At 39.1% G+C, this 26,263-nt stretch overlaps 1 protein-coding gene and 1 long non-coding RNA gene across 3 annotated transcripts in view; one reads left to right on the forward strand and one right to left on the reverse strand.

The window, feature by feature from the left end:
- Window positions 1–14,013, forward strand: part of LOC137472177 (uncharacterized) — an 88,585-nt gene extending 74,572 nt beyond the window's left edge. The window contains exon 3 of the long non-coding RNA XR_010998048.1: window positions 13,504–14,013. This is a non-coding gene — a long non-coding RNA (uncharacterized lncRNA). The remainder of the gene's footprint in view (window positions 1–13,503) is intronic.
- The window catches only part of WWC2 (WW and C2 domain containing 2), a 94,729-nt gene that overhangs the window by 21,664 nt on the left and 46,802 nt on the right, over window positions 1–26,263 (reverse strand). For both annotated transcript variants that reach the window (XM_068187003.1, XM_068187004.1), the window contains exons 3-14: window positions 25,016–25,219; window positions 24,015–24,091; window positions 19,312–19,391; window positions 16,512–16,641; window positions 15,690–15,836; window positions 14,615–14,688; window positions 11,016–11,258; window positions 6,258–6,347; window positions 4,730–5,337; window positions 1,177–1,300; window positions 275–355; window positions 105–191 (exon numbers count right to left, since the gene is read on the reverse strand). In XM_068187003.1, the coding sequence (XP_068043104.1) occupies window positions 105–191; window positions 275–355; window positions 1,177–1,300; window positions 4,730–5,337; window positions 6,258–6,347; window positions 11,016–11,258; window positions 14,615–14,688; window positions 15,690–15,836; window positions 16,512–16,641; window positions 19,312–19,391; window positions 24,015–24,091; window positions 25,016–25,219 (1,945 nt within the window). The remainder of the gene's footprint in view (window positions 1–104; window positions 192–274; window positions 356–1,176; window positions 1,301–4,729; window positions 5,338–6,257; window positions 6,348–11,015; window positions 11,259–14,614; window positions 14,689–15,689; window positions 15,837–16,511; window positions 16,642–19,311; window positions 19,392–24,014; window positions 24,092–25,015; window positions 25,220–26,263) is intronic.

Genomic DNA, 26,263 nt, shown 5'->3' on the forward strand with positions numbered 1-26,263 from the left:
AGTGCTCTTAAGCCATAAATCAACAGATTCCTTTAGAGAATTTTTAGAATTTATTATTTTACTCTCATATTTCAACACTACTTCTCAGTGATTGTTTGACTTACACCTTAGAGCCAAGGGGGACAGGAAACGCTGGAAGGTTTCTAAGCCGTACTATGATTATCACGAAACTTGAATTGCTGTGGTCATATCTGTTAAAGAAAGGACAACACAAGTGAAGTTTACTATTCACATTTATGGATCAACAGAAATATTCCCTTTGCTGGTCACTCACCTGAGTCCTATTTGTACCTGAGCAGCCTCTAGAGTTGTTGCATCATCTTCACTATATACAGTGTCCTCAGTTTCATTTGGTCTAGGAAAATCAGGCAAATACTCAGATTTTGGAAAATTATAGTTAGCTTTCAGCAATTATTAAGGTATGCATACACAGAATATATATCCATTCTCCTAAACATGTTGATTTAATTACAGCATGCACTCCAAATAAGAATTTCAGAGCCTACACATCAGCAGTGCTTGTTTTAGGGACAGTTGCTGCTGCAATAGTTTGGCAACTGCAGCAATGATTCAGAAAGGTCTGAGGCTGATTGCTGAAGATTACAGGCAATACCATTTAAACTAGTATGAAGAATCCTATAGAAGTTGTCTGGTCAAAAAAACAACAGCAAATATGTTTCTTATATCCTGATCACTGCAGTGAACAGTAAGCCTCAACCTGGATTATTTTAATACCAACATTACAATAGAGTTTTTTCATGTCTTTTCTATAACCTCTTTGTAAAAATAAAAACATTCCAAAAAAATGCTATGCAATCTTAAAAATACCTAGCAAAACAAGAATTAAAAACAGTAACTCTGAGTATTGACAATAGAGTCACATGGCAGAACCTGCATACTTTAAATCAAGCTTTTCTCTTGGAAACACTTCTAGCAAGGAAAAAACCCCAAGATTATAAAAAGTATATTAATGCTATTCAACCAAGTTATACAAGCACAAAAAATAACCCAAATTAAACTTCATTGTTTGGCAAATATGCCTTCCTTTCCATCTGAAGTACAAATTACTTCTAAAAAAAGGCAGGGCTGATTAACAACTTCTGCAGGTACTGTGTAACTGATCATAGATGTATTTAAATTTTTGGTGGAAGGACTTGCATGATTTCTCAAACCTACTGTTTCACAGAAGCTTCATATACACCACTATCCCCAGCTACAGACTCATCAGACACAGCAGCAGATACACAAGCTGTTTTCTCCTCAAGCAGATGACCAGCTGTTCTTCTTGGTAAATCACCACCTACAAAAAGGAAAAAGAATGACAACTAGTCCAAGAGATTAATAGTCAGAAAGAGAGATGAGCAGAGCTTAGAAAGTTGTCACGTTGAAAGCGGTGACCCTTAGCTGAGTATCACAGAGTAGTTTTGTTCCGTATCATTAAACATTCTGAGACTGTACTGCTGTTGCTACATATTCTGGCTACAGATATAACCAGACAGATGAACCTGAAAATGTACTATTATTTCTTCCCAGAGACACAGACTCCTATGATCACCCTTATGCATTGAGCTAGTTATTATCCTTCATTATCAGCCCTCATTTTCCTGATCTTTAAACCAGTATTTGCCATGTTCACATTCAGCGCTGTGGTAACACTGCAGCTACATGCCAAGTGCTTGCCTACTGTTTATTAAATATTTAAAAGTCAGACAGATATCCTCTCCCCTGTGATATAACTGCTAGAAATAAAATCCTCTCTGGTTTACTATCATCAAAAACTTTCTGTGCTACAGGCTTTCAATGACTACTTAGCTTTAATCTTCAACTTGCATTCATATGCAAGTGTCATGCCATGAAGCCAGATTCTGCAGCACAGCAAGCTGAGGGCCTATGCAGTCCTTTTATCTGCCAAGGGGTGAGGATGTTGGTATGCATTATCATCCCCATCTGAATCATGACTTTACATCCTGTTAAGATGTTAAAATTTAAGGCTCTAGATTAGATGATTGATTGCTGCATTTGCGCTTTTATTTATGGCAGTAGGAATGCTTTTTCCTTGATGATGAAGTGCTCTTTCCCTTCCCCCTCACCGTGTGAGGGGTGAAGGTGATGACATGATTTATTGATTACCCATAGGAATTACCACGGCAGCCTGACTTGACTTTGACAATGACAGAGACTGACTGTGGAAGAACTACAAGATATTCCAACTTTGTTTCTGGCAGCAGGGACATGTGCAGAAGAGCAAATATCTCTATGGTTCACCTGTACAGAAAAGTCAGAGACAGCCAGAGAAGCAGGTGAACACTGCATCTAGAGAGCCAGTGCAGATTACACGACAACAGGAGCTGTACTACCTTTGAGTCTTTGTCTATGCCCAAGTTAAGATTCAGCAGTACTCAGATCTGTAGTCCTGTAAAAACCTAAGCGTGTGGGCTGAAATTTTCAATGCAGGTTTAGTGCCTCTGGCTGAGTTTGTTCAAGCCTTCCCATTCAGTATCACAGCAGTTTCAAGGATGAAATAGGAGTAGAAACACTGAGCAAAACCCAGATCTGTGTCTCACTGTTAATTACTGAAGTCTCACCATGAGGCCCATTTTACAGCAGAAACCACAGGTATTGAAGTGTAATTAGTTAATACATGGCAATTTAAAATTCAAATACTTGTTTTGGCAGCCTTAATACAAGTTTTAAGACAAATTGTATTATGCATATGGTGCTACATGAGGAAGTATCAGTACGAAGAATCACAGAATGAATTTACATTTTAAAATCATAACTACTTATATAGACTTAAAAGGCAAGCTGACAATATCCAGATAAAGAAGTCCTCAAAAAGTGAAAACATGTTAGAGAGCCACACAACGCCTTTGAAAATAACAATCTATAGAAATAATTCTTAAAAAAAATACTGATTTCACATAGCCCAAAGTGTTCCCAAATTCCAAGCCATTTTGAATTCAGTTCTCCAACTATGTGAGCTGCAGACAGATTGCAAAGACAGACTGAAAATTGTTGTTAATTTGGAAAGGATATGCTGCTGAAATACAGGCAGGAAAATTAATTATTGTTTCAATATTTTATAACATGGCCCTAAAGTAAAATAACTACTGTGCTACACTATCCTGAAAAGGCAAAGGGCAAAAAGACCCCCTCCCCACACATTCCCTCTCCCCGCTTTTTCAACTTTGCATTTTACAGGTTCAGACTATTAGGACATCAGTCAATTTCTTGTTTTCTTTCTGCACAGTGAAACAGAGTGGGGCCTCCCAGCTTGTACTAAGCACACCATACCTTTCTCTTCTGGTGCTACATTGCTCTGGCCAACACTGAAATTACCACAGTACTGCAGTAAGTTAATCTAATTAGACAACAGATATTACAGCAGTTCCTTGAGAGAATTAACAAAATAAAAGCAAATTTCTCATTAAAATATATAACTGTATGAATATGACATGGTACTTTTATTAAAAATTGGAAAACTCCAAACATAAGGGTTCAAACTTGGTAACAAATCTGGACAATACTCAAGAGCTAGGCCATGTTTACTAAAACACCAAACTCCTTAGTTAGCTGCTTCCCTACCAGCTCAGAAATACAGTTGGAAATGCCGGGTGTACTGACCAGGTTTCAAATAGGGCTGCCAGTGCTCAGCACTACTGGAAATCTGTCTCAGTTCTTCCTTGAGAAAACAGAGTGTAACATAAACATGAATGGTTTGCAACATACTTGAAGACAATGACACAGAATGACACTAGAAAAGAATAAATGTGCAGAGAGAGAGCACAACCTATTGTCAGCCCTAACAAAAGGCAGCAAAGTGAGCACTCTAAGACTGAGCACAAGCCATCTGGACAGTTGGGATTTTTGAAGTTCTGGCTCTGCCAAAGGGTTTGACAATATAAGCTGATTAAGTATGTTGCATGGATTTTCCACCAGAAGTAGATTTCATCACACATAATTTAGCCACCTCAAAGTTAAAGTTAACTAGAAACTAAGGATACCCTGATAATTCACGGTCATTCATCCCTTCTTCCTTAAAGGGAAGTATGCTTTAGGACAAGATGCCTCATTCTTTTGGAAGTTACCCACAGACTGCAAGGGGAGCCTAGACTCACTTAGGAGCTCTGTTCTATCTTGGATAAAAGCTAAAAGCTGTGAAATGCATGTTAAAAATGGAGAAACTCACTGTAACTTACATGGTATGTAGTCACCTGTCTTTCTCAATTCAAAATGAACTGCAGATCTTTCAGTGACAGTAGGCTTAAATCATTAGATACACATAACACATAATTTACAGTCCAGAAGCCTCTTTTACTGAGGATGTCACTTTGCAACTCACTCTTCAATGAGAAACAAAGTATCTGATTTCAAGTTATCCAAAAACCCGCAGAGGGTATTTGCTCTATATCCATACATCCTGATAAAACCTAGGAACACCACACATCCTCCATGCTTTCAAAATCCAGCTTCACGTTTTTGTGTTATTGTTTTCGTGACAGATTGCAATACATGACCTTACTTTCTAAAATAGCTATTGAAAATCGTGGACAGAATCAGGGTGATTGCAGATCTCTGCTACCTAGAAGTTAGGTAACATCCCTCAGAACATGCAAGTGCATGCTGATCAAGATACTCTTCAGTTACACAAGGTACCTCCTCATTTCAAGAGCCAACTGTTAATTTTCATGGTGCATATACATTTGACATTCAATTTTTTTAAAATTACCTGAACTTCCTTCGTGTAGAGAAGGCAGAGGCTGCCTAACGTTTAGATGTCTTTCATCTGTAGGAGTCTGAGATCCTGCTCTGGCTTCAGAGTCCAATAATATTTGGTTCTCGCAGAAGCTAATGCCTGCAAAATCACCTGAAAGGTCAGAGTCTTCAAAGTCTGTAGTGAGGTGATGCAGAGGGGAGTTTTGAGCTGACACGGAAAATGCAGCTTCTAAAACCAAAGGGGAGCCTGGGGGGGACAAGGAGGAGAGTGAAGATCTGGAAGACAGTGATGTCACAGATTTGGGAGGTTCAGTCAATTTGGGATGGTCTGCAGCTGAAGGAGAGTCACTGTAACCGAGTCTCCCATGGGAACCGACCACTTCATTTTCATGAATAGTAGTGATAGGCCCTGAAGGAATGTAACCAGTTTTCTCTTGCAATATGAAATCAAGTTTGTACTGATAGTCCAAATCTGTAATTTGATCGCCTTGGTTGTAGTAGAGATCCGTAGAGCTGAGCGAGTTTAGCGACCCTCTACTTGATGTGTTCAGAGATCCCCGGCTGGATGCCAGGGATCCCAAACTGCTCCCTGAAGACACAGACAACGTACTAGCTGAGAGGCTGCAAAGAAAGCACAAACACATGCTGATGTTACTGAACGAAACCAGCACAAAACAGAACAAAGAGAAGGAAGCTTGATTAAAGCTGCCTTGTAACAGATTACAGGCAAAAGCTGCTTGGGGCATTATGTTTTTTAAGCATCTATACTCGGCTTAGCTCAGTGTGCCCAACCTGCACACTACCAGGGCAATTTACCCAGCCTTTGGCCACCTGCCTAAACCCTTTTCTTCTAGAGAAGGCTGCAGATTTGACAAACTGGTCTGGCAGTTAACAGCAGCCTTCTCAGCTGTTATATCCCATTGGAAACCTGCTCCACTCTGATGTGGGTACTGCTGTGGTCAATGTGACAGCACAGGGATCTCCAAGATGGAGCTTATGAGAGCAGAGGAGTGCTGCCACCTCTAGAGCAATTCATTCAGCCTACCCTATGCCCAAGCACCCGGGAAAGATGCCAGATAGACAGCTTATAGCAGAACTGCTTCCCATCTGCGCGACACCACGCACTCCACGTGCCCAATAAATCCAGCTATGTAATTATGGCAAAGGCTGTAACATGAAATCTTGTCCTGTTAATAACAGGAGACAGGGAATCCTGCTGGGCCAGAGAAACTGAGTGTCACTGCCTTGGTTCTGGAGGACTGCTGCGAAAAAATGTCAGGAAAAATAATTCAAGCAGGTCCTTCTAAACACTTAAAATATATTTACTGAACAATAACAGAACTATCAACTTAGAAAATTTGCTGAATTTATAAAAGTACACCAGGTTTGCATGGTGACAAAACACTTGAAGCTATTACATTTGCATTTTCTTACTTTACTATATTTTGCTGAGCTTCCAGCTAAGAGAAAAACCTAAGAATGAAGTTGAGACATCCAGGTCTACTACAAAACAGGTTTTATATCATGCAGTACAGTCTCACCTCCTAAGTTGTGAATGCAAATAGGTAGTTAACTTTGTAGTTTGTTCAAGTTTCTGTACCAACTCTTTTCTTCTCTCCTCCAATTTTAATCTGCAAAAGTATGTATATATTAGTTCAGGAAAGCATTGCAGAATAGGCTAGAACACTTTATAGATAAAAAAGAAGCAAAGTGAAGATCCCTCATTTATTTATCAGGTTGCCAGTGACTAAAATCCAAAATACTGTGTTAGGTCTCGATCTGATCATAAAACCCCAACTGCTTCAGCAGAGTGACTTTACCTGCAGAATACCAAGCACTGTAACAAACCTGCTGAGTGTACAAGCAAGCACAGGGTTGGAACTTTCACACTGTACCAAGGGGAACATGCACCCAATAAAAGGGTAACAAATGAGCACTGGGAAAATAGCTGCAACTTCAGGATAATAAGATCTGCACTCATACAGTTTTTAAAAGCCATACTGCAGACTCCCTCCTCACTTAATATAGTTCCAGGAAAAAAAAAAAAAAAACAACCAATAAAACCAGAAAAACCAAAAGAACACTAATACCAGTAATACCAGTATTAGTTTTGATAATTTGAAGTTTAAAATCAAAGCACTCCCTTTAATTTCCGTATCTTTATATAGGGATAAAGCACAGCAAATCAAAACAGCATTCAGTGAAAGGTTCTGAGATTATAGGCCATATTTAGGAGTCCTTGGTAAAGATTTCTACATTCCCAAAAGCTTTGTCAGCACCTCAGAGCCACACAGCATTGTAAGGCTCATCATCAATTCACCCTTATGAGAAAGCAGGATTTATCACCTCCTGCTTTGTTATCTAGAACAGCTCTAAAGCCACAAAATGGGGAACTCTCCTATTCCTCTTGACCAGGAGAAATGATTCACTAACCTTTAGAGTGATTTTTCCCCTCTTTTAATTCCCTTTTATCACTCCAGTTACACTAAATAAATTGCTCGCTTTCAGTGGATTCAGCTAAAATCCTCCTGTAGCAGTGGATTACTATATTCTCCTCTAGGCCTTGCTCAGTCAACTGACATGTTGCAAGTTCTCCAGCTGCTAATCTGAGAAACAAGAAACATCAACCATTGCTTTCTTACACAAAGTGAATTAACTGAATTAGATACTCAAGAGTGCTCAGAACTCACTCCCTTTGAACATCAGATAGCAGCAAAAAGACATTAAGCCCCTGATTCAGCAAAGCATGAAAAGCACTTCCTTACACCCATGCTTATTCAGCGAGCAAATCTGGGTTATGCAAAAGTGAGTAAGTTACACCGAGGTCAGCCAGGGTGTGACTTCCACTCCACTGCCCACGCCACACGTGCTCTCACACTGCAGTGATGCGTTCATCTGCCAATACCTGCTAAGGCTGTTAAAAGCATACACAGTATTTCATTCTTTGCTCAGGAAGACATGCACACAGGTTTCCACACCAGGAATTCTGTTCATCTCTAGTATCGGACACTCTTTCCAATAATTTTACTATTTATTGATGCTTTCTGTCTTATTTTAAAGCCTAATCTATCCTGCTTTTCCCAAGCAAGAGTGTTTTTTAGTAGCTCTTTTGTTTTTCAGTAGTGAACTATGATTTTTTTTTTCTCAAGAAAGAGGCATAGAAATTGCTCTGTGTTCAACTACTAATGGTAGAAGACTAGAAAAAAAAAAAAAAAAGCTTAGGAATTTCTCTGACTGAAGTCCTCAAAAGACACACCTACAACCACCTCCAGAGAGACACTATAGCAACTGAATTTGTACTACTGAACTGAAAGGTTTCATTGGTTTTTGTCTCAAAAGCACAATTAACAGTTTGCTTTCTTTTACTTTCTTAAGGAGGTTGATAAACATAATTTATTCCTTCTAATTTAGCATCTGAAAAATGTTTCTTTCCTGGAAGTAATTGGATCTACTAGTAATTAAATACAATTGTTAATACCTGCAGGCTAATGTCAGAAAGATGCCAGTCACAAATCACAAACACAAGCCAAGTGATGAATCACTTGTCGAAGTCTGAGGAAATGCAAGAAGTAATTTTATTATCTCACAACGAATTGAGATTCAGGGAAAGTTTTTTCATTCTACATCTGGCCAAATGGAAAAAAAAAAACGCCAACAACCCCACCTCCAAAACTTTCAGACAAGGAACCTTCCCTCTTTATAGCACAAGCAGGAACTATAATATCCAAAAACCCCTGTGCAAACACCTAAACAGTCATTGTGTTATCTGTTCTGACACAGGCCTCTCTCGGTCTCTCCTGCTTGCACCGCTTGCATTTAAATTAATCTACTCCTCCTTGCAGGAGGGACTTCAGTGTTAGTGAGACGTCTTTCTCTTTTGATCTTAAATTGTAACATCGCTGAGAGGGGCAGAGAATCTTTAAAGAAAATACATAAAAAAGTAAAAGTGCACATAGCTAACCTTTCAATGCAAACTTAGGTGGACACGTTTGCGACAGGCACAAGAGCAGGTGCCAGTTTTGCAGGCAACAGCACAATCAAGTACTTAAATCATGGACCTGTTCAAATGGCTGTGTCTACTTGAGACATACTGCCGAGGATTAAAGCAATACTGGAACTCAGAGGCAAGAAAGTAGCAAGTAGGTCTCAACAGTTTCACAATCCAGTTATTTCTACACAGTTGCTTTAAGGCTTCTTAAAGCAGCCAGAGTATGCCCTGTCTCTGCCTTTTTGAAGTTGATATGTTATGATCTACACCCTCCTTCTGTAAATTGAATCCATGTACATCTACTAGTGGCAATTTCAGCATCCTGCTCCAAAATAACCCAGGGCTATGCTATAATGCTTTTGTTTTAAGTCAGAGCACGTCTCCCATCTCTTTTCCTTTAGAAATAAAAAAACTCAAACCACTAAACCAAATGAAAGAACCCTCATTGCATTAAGCTCTGGCACAATCCACAGCTTCTTATGCTGCTGCTTCATTATCAGTACCTGTGAAAACACTGCAAACTGAAGGCATTCATGAAACCTCACAGAAGAAAATGGTAATGTAACAATAGCAAAATATTTTGAAGATGGCATGGCTCCTCCACTGAGAATCTCCCTCATCTCCAAGAAACAAAATCCTGCTGATTGATCTGACACAATTAAATGTATTTTCTTAAAATTAACATTTCAAAAGAAGTTTCAACATCTGAATCCTTCTGAAAAGGATTTACTTTATGTTTTAGTAGACAAACCAGAAATAATCCTCAAAATATCCTCGTGTGAAAGAATTTATGTGCTCTGAAATCATCAAAGGAGACAGTTTTAATATAAACAGTTGAAACCAGAAATTCACTGGAGATTCACTGGAATAACAAAAAAGCAATCCGGAAGCTAGAGCAAAAAATCAATCCAGCTGCTGGTGGAGGTAGGTGCTACCTCAACCAGCAGTGCACAACATACCATACATTAACTTCAGGAAATAAAGCCCAAACACTCCATATTTTCAGGATTAAAAATCAAAGGAAAAAAGATTGAGGAAAAGAGAGGAGGAAAAAGGAAGCTCTAACAACTCATTCTGTCATTATGCATGGAAAAGGTATTTCTTGACAACGGGGGACAATTTTACTTGCACTTTGTGCTCCAAATTCAGCATCTTACATGTTTGGCATCTGGCATATGGGAAAACAGTCAGGTGCAGAACTTACTCTGGCACTGAAGCAAATCCAAACCACAAGATTCAGACACCAGCTACCTATTTATACCTTGAGTCAAGATTTAGCTATACAACAGCATATTATCAAAATCTTAGATTAAATTTACCTTAGAGACAGGTAGCTTCTCCTGTGAAAATATATTTCCCCTCTTCTAAAACATATTTGTATTATTAATATAGTGCAGTTTAATAAAGTGTACAAATGTTTAAAAAAAATCTTGCATAGTACACACATCTGTACTTTGTAAATAAAAAAAAACTTCCTTATTGCTCAGCTACAAATTAGGACTCAGCTTCTAACCCTATAACAGGAATTTGGCCATACAGCACGCTGGAGCAACAGCAGGTGTTTCCTAGTAGAGGGAATAAGAAAGCCACACAATGCTGATTGTATTACTTCAGGTAAGGCATACTACACTGATACACACAATGACATTTTGTGTTTATTGCATTTTATGTGGGCTAGAGGTGCCTCTAAATTTATTTCCACTTAGAGCTGATGAAAAGTCCATCTGTGACAGTCAGCTTTGATCTTCTCAAAATGTGAATATGGCTAAAAACCATTTATTGTGAGAGCAGCTTCACTTACTAGTCAGGTAGCAGCAAGTTAGGAAAGTTTTGCAGCAATTATCCTTCTCATCTGAACTTTTTGGGGTTTTCTCCCTTTTGGTTGCATTTTTGTGCATAATAAAACTCACAATGAAAGGCTTCAGATGTTACAACAATCAAGATGATCTTTGTAACCTGAGTTCAAACAGTTTACAGCTATTATCAGAAACGAGTGAATGATGTATTGCCTTCCCGCTGGTGTGTTGACATTCCTCAGTTATTTAACATCTGTCACAGGCATTTTCATGCTGGTAACAAATGCAGAGCAACTGATACTGCAGAGCAGATACAGGGTGTTCATATTCTCTCACAGTACTGAAGACTCCTTTGTTTTTCTGCCCGTTGGGCTAATAACAAATTTAATTAAGACCTACACAGAACAGTCACTGAAGGAAAACAGCCCATCAAGGCATAGTTCAGGGTCTGCAATGAGTACAAAGGTTAGATTGCAGAAAGCAGCATTTAATATTAGCAAAAAGCAACCACTTACCTTTCAGCAAGTGCTTGACTGGGTGTGCTTTTCACAGACACCAGCTCTTCCTCAAGCCTCTTCCTTTCTGCTTCTAGCTGCTCTAGCTCACCTTGAGTACGTTTGCGTGGTGTAATAAACTGAAGCTCTTTTAAAAGCTCTTCCTTTTCATTGATTAACATCAGTTTTTCCTTTTCCACATCCAGTGCTCCAGGCCAGGCTTCGCTATCTAGCTTAGAGAGTTCAATCTTCAAATTAGCCATGCTAAAATAAAACAATGCAGATTTACTTGAGTCCAGCAGAGCACACAAAGCCCAGGAAAGAGTGAAGTGATCCAATATTTTGGAATGTATCAGGATATAACAAATTTTATACTCAAGGTCCTACTTTTAGTTTTGTTTCACAAGAGCGCAGACTATGCCAGAGAATCTGGCTACATATTGAAGCCAGCAGCAACATGCATATGCATTAAAAATTAGTTGCTTCTATTCCAGTTCAAGTAGAAGTCACAATGTTATTAAAAGCTTTATTGAAAGCAGTATGTCTGGTAACATAGCAGTGACACCACGCTTTACTCATTCATGAGTATGATGATTTCTCCTACGCTGTGGGAGGCTGATGGCTCCTCAGAAACAGACACAGCCATGGTGAAAAAATGTGCACCACAGCAAGGTGCTCACTTCAGCAAATCTTAAGACAAAAGCATTGCTCTTCTACGCAATTAAAGAAAAAGGCCAACAGTAGCTACCTAAAGAGAAAAGAGTACCTAAAGAGATGCAACTGCTGTTCCCACTGCAGTAGTGGGGGGATCAAGACCACTAAAGCTCCTGAAGCCCTCAACCCATCTCCAGAAAGGTCTGGAAGAACAGACTGCTCATGATAGCTAATTTGTGCACAAAGTGAGAAATGTAACTCCAGGGCAGGGAAAGCTTGGCTGTAAACAGGTACCTCCACAGGCGCCCCAGGACCTTGGACACTGCATCAGATGGATTGATGCTGGGGCCAGGGCTGGTGATGTTTGCTTGTTTCCTCGCTCTCTTTCTTCTTTTCTCTCCCTTTCCAATTTCATCCTACCCCCTATTCAAAATCCATCACCACTTGTTTATACTGGGAGGTCAGGGACTGGCCAAAAAGGAATATTAGCCAGATCTTCACTACATCAGGATAGGATTGTCAGCATGCTATGTCAGATCCTTTTGAATAACAACTGCAACTGAATTCAGCATAGTTATGAACACTCCACCTCTTCAAGACATTCTGATGGCTAAGCAATGTCAAATTATCTGATAATTTTCAAGTAGAGATGTTCACTGACAAGATCTCCTTTACAAGATCCTCTCTTAGCTATTTTACCACAAAATAATTGAGAATTTGCACATTTAGTATTTCAGAGAAGATGGTCAACACTTACTAAATTACAGTGATGGTTACACTGCCCACAATACTTGGGGGAGTGGTATAATTAGGTACTGAACTTCATGTGCAAACTGGTATGTATCTTCATTATTCCAAGTTAGATACACTGAAATTTCAACCCGTCTTCTTGGCTAAGTAATTTGTGAGAAAGAAAGATCTTGTGCTGCAGTACTCCATATTCTGAGCACTGTACAGTTTCTCCTTTTTTCTCTTTTCCCCACACTCCAGATAGAAGTGGCAAACTGACTTACTTCAAGAAGTTTTTTGTTCCTACAAAAGAAAGATAAAATGCAATGCTGGGACTTCTTGGTATCAAGACACAGCCAAAAAGGTGGGTGATCAGGTTTTGGATCAATTATGCCTGAGAAACAATGCCACCTATCTCCATCTAAGTGACCACCTGACAATTAACATTATGTACGTGATGATTCTGAGCCAAAATCACACATGTTCAATGTTGAACAAACACAATAGCCTTAGTGTTCTTTGATGAATGTGTTGATTATACAATGAGGTTTTACGATTCACGATGAGCATATAAAGGATTACTGTTGTTACTGGTAAGGATGGTAGCTACTACCCTGTAGGAGGAAGTATACATTTGAAATTAGGCAAAAAAACAGTCATGCAGACTCCTGCCTTTAAAACCTAAAAACAAGTAAGCCATTACTTGGTACTTCTAAGTTGCAAATTTATTTTTGTAGTTTTTTAGATGATCACGCCACAGTTTTCCAACTGAAATATTTAAATCTCAGATTAAATGGCATTCTAGGCACAGTTTTCTTCTGGGGAAAAATGCTGGTTTTTATTTTTTTCTTTGTTTAGTTTTTCATAGTAAAAAAACCCCAAAACGTTGGGTGTGGAATAGTGCTTAGATTTTGATTTCCCTGCAATTACAAAGAACCTCCACAAGAAAAGCAGGATGGCTTCTGAATAGCCGACAAATAATTTGCCGACAAGTATTAGAAAATAATACCACGCAAGAATACTATCCCAGCAGTAAATCTTGCCCCATTATTATGCAGCACTTCTGGTGCACCAGAAGATGTCATTCCAATCCTGAATGTTCTGCCTTCTGATGCCCATTTTTCAGTGCTGTGGCAATTCATCAAGATGGCACCACTTTCACAGGCAAGCACCACAGAACTTTGTTTGAAAAGCATTCCACATTCATCAACAGAGCAGCTCCTGACTTCTTTTCTCCTCGAGTTAAACTAATGAAAAAAAAGCCAACCTATAGTGATAACAAGTTTTTGAATTATCTAAAGTCCCAAGGGAAAAAAGAAATAATTAAGCCTACTAAATCTGCACTGAAAGTCTGAAGCAACTCTAAAACTGATGAGCCTTCACTGGCATAGTAAAGTGAAATTATGATCCTGAAGAAGGATATAATGGACATAAATAACCCGTCGACTGCTTTCCTCAGAAAGCCAGCTCACTCTATTCCCTTAATCCTGGAACAGCCAGTGATTTGTCAGTGTTTTAATTTTGTTTCACAACACATCCAGTTTAGCACTAAGGAACAGTTCCCGAGCGCTGCAGTCCCTGGCAGGGCGCGCCGCGGTGCCGCCCGCTGGATGTCGCTGCGAGCACGGCCTTGGAGCCGCGGGCACCGGGAGCTTCCCGAGCACCGGGACCTTCCCTGCTCTGCGGGCACCGGGAGCTTCCCGAGAACCGGGACCTTTCCTGCTCCGCGGGCACCGGGAGCTTCCCGAGCACCGGGACCTTCCCTGCCCCGCGGGCACCGGGAGCTTCCCGAGCACCGGGAGCTTCCCAAACACCAGGAGCTTCCCTGCCCCGCGGGCACCGGGAACTTCCCGAGCACCGGGACCTTCCCTGCCCCGCAGGCACCGGGAGCTTCCCGAGAACCGGGACCTTTCCTGCCCCGGGGGCACCGGGAGCTTCCCGAGCACCAGGAGCTTCCCGAGCACCAGGAGCTTCCCTGCTCTGTGGGCACCGGGAGCTTCCCGAGCACCGGGAGCTTCCCGAACACCAAGAGCTTCCCTGCCCCGCGGGCACCGGCAGCTTCCCGAGAACCGGGACCTTCCCTGCCCCGCGGGCACCGGGAGCTTCCCGAGCACCAGGAGCTTCCCTGCTCTGTGGGCACCGGGACCTTCCCGAGCACCAGGAGCTTCCCTGCTCCGCGGGCACCGGGAGCTTCCCGGCCCGGCACTGCGGCCACACGCTCCCACCGACCCCGTTACCTCCGCTTGGCCTCTTCGTACTGCAGACTGAGCCTGACCTTCTCTGCTAAATTCGATCTACTCCTTGCTCCAATCTGTTGAGGGAACAAAATCAACCAAACAAAAAAAACCAGCCTCGTTACCGTGCAAAGCTTTTAAACGAACCAACAAAACCCAGACAGAGGCTAGAAAAATTACAACTTAAAGAAAAATTACAACTTAAAGAAAAATAAAACTACTGCCCCGCCTCTGCAGCCAGCCCCACACTTGCTGATAAATGCCTAGTCCTCATCTGCTCAGCTGTACCAAACAGTGCTGTTTTCTTCTGAGACACTTTATACATTTTTAGCTACTGTACTATCAAGTGCCAATATTCCATCACAGTAAAGCCAGAGCATTTTAAAAGAATTCTTGCAGCGGCTACACTGAAAATTCTGATCTACTATGAATTCTGTCGAACTCAGAATTTAGAACTATGTCAGTGCATTTCAAAGTTAGACTTTAATAAATTTGTTACAAAACATAGGCAAACTCTTTGTCTGAAAAACCTTGCACACTCTCTTTACAAACTCAGCTTCAAAAAGGTATCAAAATTAAACAGCCTTCTGTGTATGTAAAATATAATATCAGTGAAACAAGGTTTTACTAAATCACTGAACAAGTAGTTCCATGAACAGTTTTTCAGCTGTGTAAAATGAAATTGGGCATTTAAATTCTGAGATCTTTTTTCCTGAATTTTTTTTAAATTCATCTTCATATTTAATAGGTCTGTAAGGTGAAACATATCCTATAGACAGATCAAAAAAATACTATCCAATTCTCCTGATCTTCACTGTACTGGAACCATTTGACTAAACCAGATTTTCATAAATGCTTCATGATAAATGTATAAAGTTCATTGGAATCTTGATTTAAAATTCAAGGGCAAAAAATCAGAAAAGCAATTCTAGTGTGAGTGATTCTAAGTAATTTTGTGAAACAAGTATACATATATATGCTATCTGCAGCAGCAAACAACCATTTCATTCCAATTCCATAAACAGTAGCATTCTTCTTCAATTTCTCTTTACACTGGACCAAATGGAAAAAAGCTCACCTCACCAGAAATGTCAGTCTGAGACCCTGTATCCAGAGTTTGTCTAGGAAAACACAGCTGTGAGTTTACAGAGCTGGAACTCAAGTCTGGTTCAGATGTTTCAGTGGTTTGGTCAACGCTGAATTTTTCCCTCAGCTTTACAAGACTCTGTCCAGGAATTAGAAAAGGAAGTGGCATTAAAGTTCCTTTGCACTTTACCATGTTTATACCAGTTTATCTCCAAAAGATATTTACATAAAAGACTCCACAATAAAAATTCTGGGTCTATTTCATATTAAGCAGCCCATCCTTTTAATCAAGCCATTGGTAGGTGACACGAAGGGTGACCAACACCTGTGAAAATGTAAAAGCTACTCATTTGGGTTTGTGTCTGTTTTGGGACTTTGTGTTTTTTAATTTGTCAACCAATTAAGAATTTTGCTGAAAAAAACCCCAAAAACCAAAATGGAAATCTGTTTTCAAAAATGGAAACAGGACAATTTAGATTAGGAAAACTTTCATTGATTTACAAAATGTTCAGGCATCTCAGAATATATCAATTTTGTCCATTTATTATTCTAAATTGTGCTTTAGAGGTAACATATACATTGTACCTTACATTCAAGTTCCAAAAAAATCTATATGCTCTGACACAGAGCAGCTTTTTGAAGTAGGAATGTCCCAGAATTCAGTTTCTGCATCTGAAAATTACTTTTAACTCTAATTTGGCTCAAAGAGTTTTGAGAATCCCTTAGAAGTATAAAATGTGAAGTATTTATTATCAGAGAAGTATGTCATGTTAAAACAAATCCACACAAAACTTCCATTGCCCAATCAAAATACCTTCATTAAATCTTGTTTTTCTCTCTCGCCTGAACTGATTGCCTTTCTGATGGATTTCAGCTCCTTCAGGATGGCTTTGGCCTCACACAGCTCATACCCGCTCTGGCCTCCGGACATTTTTTGGTCAATTCTGTGGAAGGAGAGAATATTAATAGCAGACAGAGAAAACCATACTATATCTCTGCTGTTCTACTTCAGGCAGAAGCAGAGTTAGAGAACAGAAGGGAAGGAGGTGAGATACCGTTTCTTTCAACAGACACGGAAAGGAAAAATGACATTGAAATCTCTGTTCAAATACAATTTAATCCTTGGCAAAAATGTCAAGGAGCACAGAGTTATTTCTGATAATACTGTCAAAATTCCTATTCCCACCATAACTCTCTGCAGCATAAAGCAGCTTTTGGATATACCTTTCATACTAATAACTGTTTGTGCTCCTTACAGAAGCAGAATTTATTTCAAGTAGTATCCTTCCACCCAAACCCACACTGGGACACAGGCAGACAGGCTGGCTTCTTTGTACTAATCAGCCTCTCTGAGCAGATACATAACCAGCACCATTCTTGTCTCAGCTTCCCTCTAGTTCACCCTAATCCTGGGCATTAACTGTCTGGAACAGCTGTTCTGCTCAGCCAGTCACCAGGCTCTCTTTATTCACAAATCTCTAGATAATTAATACCATATGTCATAGATTGGACAATTCATTAAATTCCTGAACTACCAATGACTTTAGAAACTGTAACCTGAAAATAATAAAAGGCTACCCTAAACTTAGAGATAAAAAGATGATTCATTTTAGTATTTCCATATTTCCTTCCAGAACTACAGTTTGTAAACACATTTCTCTGGTCTCTAGTTTAACAGAGTATTTCATAGTATCATGGAAATGACTGCAGCTGTGCTTCAAAAATTAAAACCAGCCAACAGCCATCTTGATAAAAACCAAGCATTTAGTAGAGAATACATTCTTGTATAATACAATAGGTTTTCTGTTTTTTATCATCATCCATCATCTTTGCTGGAAGTTAACAGCCATGTGAGTGAGGAGTGAACAAACCAGAACTGATCACGAGCATCCCCAGCAAGAACAGCAACTTGCACAAAACACCTGTAACTGTATTCTATTTTTCTTAAATTTTTGGCCACAAAAATATCAAAGTTCTAAAGTAGTCTGTAAAGCTGTGAGCATGCCTGTTCTCCTTTCGCTACATTCCAGTTTTTGTGAAAACTAAACTGCATTTGTGTAAGGAAATTACCTCTGTGTCTTGGCAATCATTCCTATTCAAGGATATATTTATTTTAGCTTGAAAGTTCCTCAAACTCTTCCATAAGTAGGCACTTACCGTCTGACAACTCTCAATTTTTGGTAACTTACCAGGTTGCTAAGGTCAAATAGATACAGAATACACCAACAATTGGGATCACGAATGAACGGTTGGGTAATACACCACATGCTGTCTAGTAATACGACATGCCACATTCAAATTGCTACTGCTTTATTCTGTATATAATTAAGATAGACAAGAAGGATCTCTGATAGGTAAGATATTCCATCATCCTGTTTTAAATTAATGGGATTAGTACTGTTTGAAAGTGGCTGACTGAATTTTAAAAAGTCCATTGTGTTTCTGTGGAATGCTGTTGACAGTTTCTGAAACACGCTTTGGATTCCTATCAAAATGGCTTGTGAGCAAGCTGCTTTAAAACAATACTTCACTGTTGAATTAATATAATAAAACCAGCATGACTGGCTAACCTTTAATCCTGGGACAGCAGCATGAGTTTTTATTACCTTAAGCTTTAGAATCAATATGTCTTTCTTCTTCTAAAATTTTACTACAAATGAGATCTGATTCACGGTTACATTCAAATCAACTATCCTTGCTGGTCTACATATATTTAAATAACAGACAAATCTTACATTACTGTTTTAGTCAAAATGAAGGAGGATAGAGACTTAACTGGCATCTTCCTAATGTGCTGAGGATTGCTTCTGCTACTGGAACTAGTGTACTGAGGGCAAGCAGCTCAGCATTTTACTGTGGCAACGTATCCTTAATGTACGGATACGTACCACAACGTGGAAAACAGCTAGCATTAATAAATTCCTCTGCACATTACTCAAGAAAACACACTTGTTAGCAAGGCTTCCTGTGCAGCAAGTTCTTTATGGTGACAGTTCCAGTAATGTTTAGTATTTTAGGGCCTGATGTTGTAAGGCAGGAACAGCAGGGAGTTCTCAGACTGAAAAAAATTAATTCCCATGTAATCTAAGTGGTTAAATGCCCAGAAAGTTCACCCAGTTCAGCATCAGCCCTTTGGACACCAGGCATCCCAGCAACTGGAACAAAGAAAGGCGGGTCTCTAATCCTCAAATTGTGACTAATTTCCAGCCCTGCAGAGTTGTGTACCATTTGTACCTCCAAGAGCAGCACCTTTCTCTTTCTTTTGAGTTTATAGGTGGGGAAGGAGGAAAGAAAGACCTAAGTACCTTTTCAAAAATTAAAAGAAAAATTTAAATCGGACACACAAAGCAGCTAATTTTGTCCTTGGGACCCCTGACCACTGCCCTTTTTTCTGCCACTTTGCAACACAAGCTACCTCATGAAAAAAAATAAGAGGGGAGACAAATTTATTTTGTTAACACTTGCACAAAAGGGTTGCCATTTCCTAACAGAGTTATTAGATTCTCCTTTTTCTCCACAGTAATTCTCTCAGATAAAACAGATTCAATTCCATGCTAAAGAAAAGAAATCAGGTGACTGAATTAAGTCGGTTTCTACTATTTTAATTTACTCACTGTTGCAGTGTTTCAAAGCCTTGCTCCTTGTACAGCAGCTCTTGCTTCATCTGAGAGAGTTCTCTCTTCAGCTTCTTAACCTTGTGTGTTAAATCAAAGCAAGAGTTAGAAAATTCCTCTTGTTAAACGATGTAACACATGGTTTTAAACAATTAAAGTATGCACTACATCAGATGAGAGAAGAAGAGTAAATTGCTCTACTGACACACATTTAAAAAAAAGGATCTTATCTCTTCCTGATGTCTATGGGCAACATGCTTTAGTATTAAAGGGACACAAGCAGATTAAATCACATTCCTTATTTGTATTGATACCACACTGTGTTATTAAACCTGAGAGAACTTTAACAAGTAATTTACTTCTCACTTGTTAAGCATGCATTCCAACTGTCCTACAGGGACATGCCTGTTTACTTTTAGTTTTATTATATTTTCACTTTATAATTCCTGGAAGCTGTTCAGTCATTTGCACTGTAAAAGACAAAATGGACTCTTTTTTTCCCTAGGAACCATCCATTCTTTTAAAGCTTTAGAGACACTGGATCCCTAAATATATAATTCACACTTATTTAATCCAAAGACAACAATCACCAAAGGCATGTGAATCACAAATATATGTGTCTATTTGATAAAAATGTCTTTGGAAAAATATTCCCTACTCTCCCTAAATCTGCACGGTCAATTGCTTCTTAACCTTAATATTGCTGTTTGAGAAGTCAGCAGATATGAGTACACTACAAAATATTTATGAAGCAAGATTAAATTAAAAAATCATCCATTTAATTTTCAATGTCATATTTCCCAAATGTATGAAACAAAGTTTTAGGAACCACCTAAAAATGAATCTACTTAAACACAAATTAATCATCAACATACCCACAGAGACAAATGCCTCCTTCAAGTGTGGAGTCCAAGATTTTGGTATTTATACATCTACAGCTGGCTTGTTTGCACTCTACATACTAGCCAGATATTGTTAGGCTTTCTAATTTTCCAATCATTAAGGTGAAAAAAGGAAAAGCCAGAAGTCCACTGCTGTCACCTTCCTCTGTGAAATTCTTGCTTGTTTTTATAAGCTCCTCAGATATTCAACTCTTGAAAAATTTATTATACTAATATCATGAACTTACTGAAATTATTTGAAAATATGCCTTCAAGCTATTTTGTATCCATATCCCCTTAGACTTCCTACTTGCTGATATTCTTCAAATAAAAATAATTTAAAATAATAAAAGAAAGTATGATTCCCAGCATGCCAGGTAACCAAAAGTGCTCAGAATCAGCAGCTGCTGCAGCTCTCCAAAAGACTTTAAATGCTTTACATTTCTAAAATAACTAGTGATTTACTCAGACTTTGTAGGGGGTTGTGAATGATACTTAGACATTCCAGCTTGCAGTTTCTGGCTAATGTATTTTCTGTGACAGAAATAAAATGCTTTTAAACTCCATTTTCTTCAAAGCAAAATCTGTTCTTTGGATAAGGAGTTATGTTCAGGCTTTTGGAAACTATCATACGATCATCACTAGTTACTTTACTTGACAGAAAACTGTTTTTATTTTGACCATACTGAATAGTTAGCATGACAAATAGACAATTTCTCCAAGTATACATTCAATGCTCCTCAGCTATTTTCTCCCTGACTAGTATGAAAACTCAAAGAATAATTTCTCAAATGTTCTGATCAAGGTTAAGGAAAATGAACACATATCACCTCTGTGATCCAGCTAAAGTGATGTGTAAAATATGAAACAAGTCTGAGTTTTTCTGAAAAATACAAAATAGCTAAACCTCTCCCTTTTAAAATCAGAAACATCTATTTATATTAATAACAGAAGGCATACTTGATTTCAACTCAGAGGATTGGTTCTCTCATAAACTCTTACATTTTTCCTCAAGATCATCTTCTGAGTGTCCTCTGCTGTACTTCATCATCATTTCATTATCAAGAAATGTGAGTTGGGTGCATTATCCTAGAAGGATGTGACCTACATCGTAATATAGCCTCTGTGTTTACTGCATCATCCCTGCATTAAACTATTCTTAGGCTCCTTGTCTTCTCCTTCAAAACTTTCATGTAATTCGTGCTTTTTCACCACTCTTCAATTGTTCTAACATTCGCCCCCTTCTGCACATCATCTTCAGTCACCTGACAGATCTCTCTTTCCTACTCCTAACCAGATCTTCAAGCAGGCTCCCGTGCTAACCCCTTTCTATTCCCAGCACTCAAATCCTAATGGAACAACATGGCCATCTTCCCCAGCCCCTCAACCCCTTGTTATTTTATAAAAGTGTATTTCCTACTCACTTGCTGCATGTGCATAAAACTTACTGTGATCACATATGCTTTGTGCTGTTTGAGTTATCTTGCTGATTGCTAATTAAGACCCCAAATGGCCCCACTCAAAAAGTCTACTGCAGGATGTGATCCCTCAGTTTTAGTCTGGTGAGAAAAATATTTCTTCTCCTTATTTCCTTTAACAGGTGTCTGATTTCTGTCATATTTTCTCCATGACCTATTGCACAACAGGCAGTTCATGTATCCAGAAGGCTCCACAGACGTGGCTATTACACACAGCTAACAAGGAAAAGGCCAGAGGCCAATTCAGAACTTTCTCGAATGCTGTTTCCCCCCTCCAGCCACCGTTAACCTGATGATACCAGTAAGCCTCAGATACTGTCAGACAAAGAAATAGGTTTAGTACAACTGATCTAACAAAGTGCAAAATCTAAGTAGCTGGCTGGCAGCTTACTAATGACTTTGTTTCTCATTAAGTCCATGCATGCATATACCGCAAAATGCCCGAAGCTAACGTATTAGCAAGCATCTTCAAACATTCAAATAAGGGTAAACTGTGGTAACAGCCATACCTCTCTTGCCATCTTCCATGACAACCACTTTCACCACTTTCCAGCCCTAGCATCACAGGGTTCCACTTTTTCTTATCTCAATTTTCATATCCAGTGGCTTTGGATGACCACACACTTTATGCTGATACAGATACTCTTGGACTGCACCCTTCTAAACTCTGCAGACAAGATTCAGGTCACCTATTTTAGGCACATATGCAGGACTATGCAATGCCAATAAATCAGGTGTTGGGAGTCAGCAAGACACTCGGCTCTTTGACTCAAGAAACAATGAAGAGAGGAAAGCACCTCCAAAAAGTGAATTACTGTGATAAACATGCCTGACTCTCACCTTGGTGAGCAATTTTTAGATCTGCAGTCAATGCTAATGGGAAAAAGTGAGCACAGGACCATGCCTGAATTTTCCCCTCTTGACAAGTGGATGACTATAAATTTTGTCATGTGTTTTGTTCTTCAACAATATTGTCCATTTCCTAAATATACTGGTGATTGCCTTGCCAAAGGAAACATCTGTTACTGCTCCACTCATTTTAGAAAGAAGCTATTTCCTTGTTTATTCTTTCTTGTTCCCGATAGGGTACTTAGTGCCTTTGATTCCCCTTACTAAGCTTACAAAATTTTTCTTCCCACCTCCAGCATTTGAGTAAGTTCCTTCACTGATCACCATCCCTTTGCCTTAATGGATAAGGGACTACAAATCGAGACTGGTAAGGATAAACAGGTGTAGTCAGGAGGGCAACATCCAGACATGAGTTTTAGAGTGCATCCCATCCCTGATTTATACTGAGTTTTCAAAGTTTAATGAGCCATTCCACAGTAATAATTCAGACATGAATTATTTTGATTCCTAATCACAACTTTTGAGCCATTCCACAAAATAATTCAGACATGAATTATTTTGATTCCTAATCACAACTTTTACTGCAGGTGAAGGAAGATGTCACTCTCTGAGGCTTCTATGAGTGCTGCTCTGTGCACAAACCAGGAGAGGGCAAAGGAAGGGCTGAGTAAATGCTGTCACTTGTGCTGCTTCTGCTCCCCCAGCATCTGTATTTCAGCCCACATGGAAGAACTGTGCTGTGAGGTGCTATCTTTTTAACATGCAAGCTTTGATGAAATTATTTTCATTACTAACTACAGAAAGGTTAGGCTATCCGTAAAGCATTTTATGCCACAGCTGAAATAAATGAAATTCCTACAGATATTTTAAATGTCTTCCACACCATTTCTTCCCTATTCAAGATAAATTCACTAGGGACTAACCTGTGAATGAAAGTTCTTTCTATGGAATTTGTTACTGACCATACTGAACACAGCTGACCAAATCATGGATTTGTGTTCATTAGCAATTTCAAAATCCAAACACAGACTTTCATCCTTGATCTGAACTCCATTTTGGGTTTCGCACAAATATTGAAAATTATTTTTCAAACCAACAGAAACTTCTGAGGCAGTTCAAGCAGCTAATGATGCATTTCTCACAGAAGAAAGATTGTGTGAAAAGAGTCATCTAGCTGCAGTTCACCTTAGCCTACTACTTTTCTATTTTTACTCTTTCTTCAGAAAACAAAGGCATACAATTGAAAATAATTATAATATTTATTTAAACCTACATCTAATTAGAATATCTGTCAAAGTTTCCCAAAAAATGTTATCTGAAAGCACCAGAGACAGCATTAAAAATCAATTTTAAACCTCTGAATGGTATCTCATTAGAATATTAGGAGGTTTCAGTACCAGGGTACAAGATACATCTGTTATTTCAAGCTATGCTTATTCTATAATCATAAACTTGGCAGACAGAATCCAAATGAACATGAGTTAAGGACTCTCACCCTTAATCTTGTAGTGGAGATTTCAGCCTTCAGAATGTCAGGATCATACTTTGTGCTTGATGAAGAGCCTGAAAACACTTTTTAAAAAAAGATAAAAAGGACAAATATTTAAGTACTTTTAGATCACTAATTATCCCTTCCTTGATGAATCCACACTGATCAAAACCCTAGAATGTTCTGAAAAACATATAATGCTTTAAAATCTAGCCTTTTCCCCCCTACCACTATACGGTATCTCCTCCTTCAGTTATCCCAGGATCCTTAAGTGGAACCTCATTCTCCCTGACTTCCTATTCCTTACTCTCTGTTCCTATTCTTCTAGCTGAGCCGTCTTGCAATCACTTTCTTCCTGAAAGTTTTAGTTTCTGAGGAGATCTTAGGAAAGCAGAAGATTTCTTCAGAAGTCTCAGAGATCTGGCAGTCTCAGTTCTTCTACAGATGTACATGCTCCTTTCATACACTACTGCTAACAGAGGTGTTTGGCCAATAACAGGCCTCTGACAGTGCTTTACCAGATGCTGATTCCCTGCCCAGGACAACAACCTGTATCTATCCTCCACCCCTGGTCACAGCACACAGACTACAAAATTACTGTCTGCTTGTCTTATAAATCAGCAACACATTCTCTTCTTGGTCTACTGCAGACACCTGTCAGCACTGAAGGGTCATTTCAGCACGCAGCCAGGAAGGTAAGAGATCCTATTCACCTTGAATGTAGATTTGGCAAAATTTTGTCTCAACAAACTGCACGACAAAATACATTTCAGAGCCAACTGTTCTAAATCATGGCTCAGAGGACTTCAATTGTATCAGACAGAAGAGGATTATCTCCAGCAGAATATCTTTATCTTAAATAAATAAATAATGTAGGGATGCTAACTCTAAAAAAGCCAGAGTACAAGGCGGTCCTAGCAAGCCTTGAAAAGTTCTCCTAAAGAGAAACAGGATCCCCTGCAAGGCAGAGATCAAAGAAGTTATATTGTGTTCTCTACTGTACTTACAGCTTGTACGAGAGCTTGATTTTTCCTTGTAGGCACCATTCAACCGTACATACTCATCCAGTGCAAGTGCTAGTCTCTGTTCTTTCACCTGGTACAGTTCCTTCTGGGTACTGAGAGCATCCTGGGCTATTGTAAGGTAATCTTTTAACATTCTTTCTTGTTCTTGCCGCCATTGTTTCCTGGGATCTTCTATTTGTGTTGTTTCTTTATAGGAGAGAAAGAAATTATTTAAAAAGACCTCTGCTGAAACCCATTGACAACTAAAATTGCTTCTTTGCCTGTAATTCACAGTTAGAGCAGTCTAAACCATAGTTTTCCTTTGGTTACTAAGCAGATGCTTCACTTCCTCTGCCACCACAGTGTGTGTAAGAAACAGAATTCAAGGGATCAGCTGCAAAATTAGAAATTAGAGTAAAATAGGCAAATGCTTATGCAGGTCATTCCCATGTTGTCAACCTTGAATTAGCAACATCCTAAAACTCAAAAAGAAAATATCTTTTGCATCAGAGTATCTGGAAATAATAGGATCAACAAAGTCTTTCAACACCATCTTAAACAATGCATTTCTGAACAAAAACTAAAAGCAGTCTTAGCTATTACATTTTTTCAACTCCTTCCCTCCCCACTTCATTATTTTTTACAGCCATATGTTATTCATGTTTTTAGTGGTTATCTCTCTCCTTTCACTCTATAGAAACAATTTTATCTTTCCCCCTGTAACTGAACTAATAGATCATTAACTCTCCAGCTCACCTCACCTGACTCTATCGCTGTGCCTGCTAGACATCTGATGCAACACACAACTGTCTTTTATGGCCAATAGACAGACAGGGCTGCCCTCAGAGGGCACTTCCGTCTCTCCAAGACAGGTGCCCAAGATATGTGGGACCAATCTGGGCCTCCTTCTTTTCACTGACTACTCAGGTAATAAAAATGAGTAGGCTGGAATGGGCCTTTAATTTACAAAGGGCTTCAGGTAACATTTTAAGTCCAGCAGCCACACACAACACAGACTTGCATAGGATACATAGACAAGAGGATCAGACATAACAGAGTTGTGACGTAAGATCAATCTAACTGAAGATTTTAAGATTTTATTTCTAATGCAAACATACAAAGAGGATTATAGATGGTTGAATGTTCAAACTTGTCAATGTTTCCTTAGTTCAGCACTTTTTGAAGCTGTACGATGAATATTCTTCTTTTAAAGCTGTACTAAGTACAAAAATATTCTCATAAGACATAGCC

The sequence above is a fragment of the Anomalospiza imberbis genome, chromosome 4 (assembly GCF_031753505.1).
Source record: "Anomalospiza imberbis isolate Cuckoo-Finch-1a 21T00152 chromosome 4, ASM3175350v1, whole genome shotgun sequence".
NCBI lineage: Eukaryota > Metazoa > Chordata > Aves > Passeriformes > Viduidae > Anomalospiza > Anomalospiza imberbis.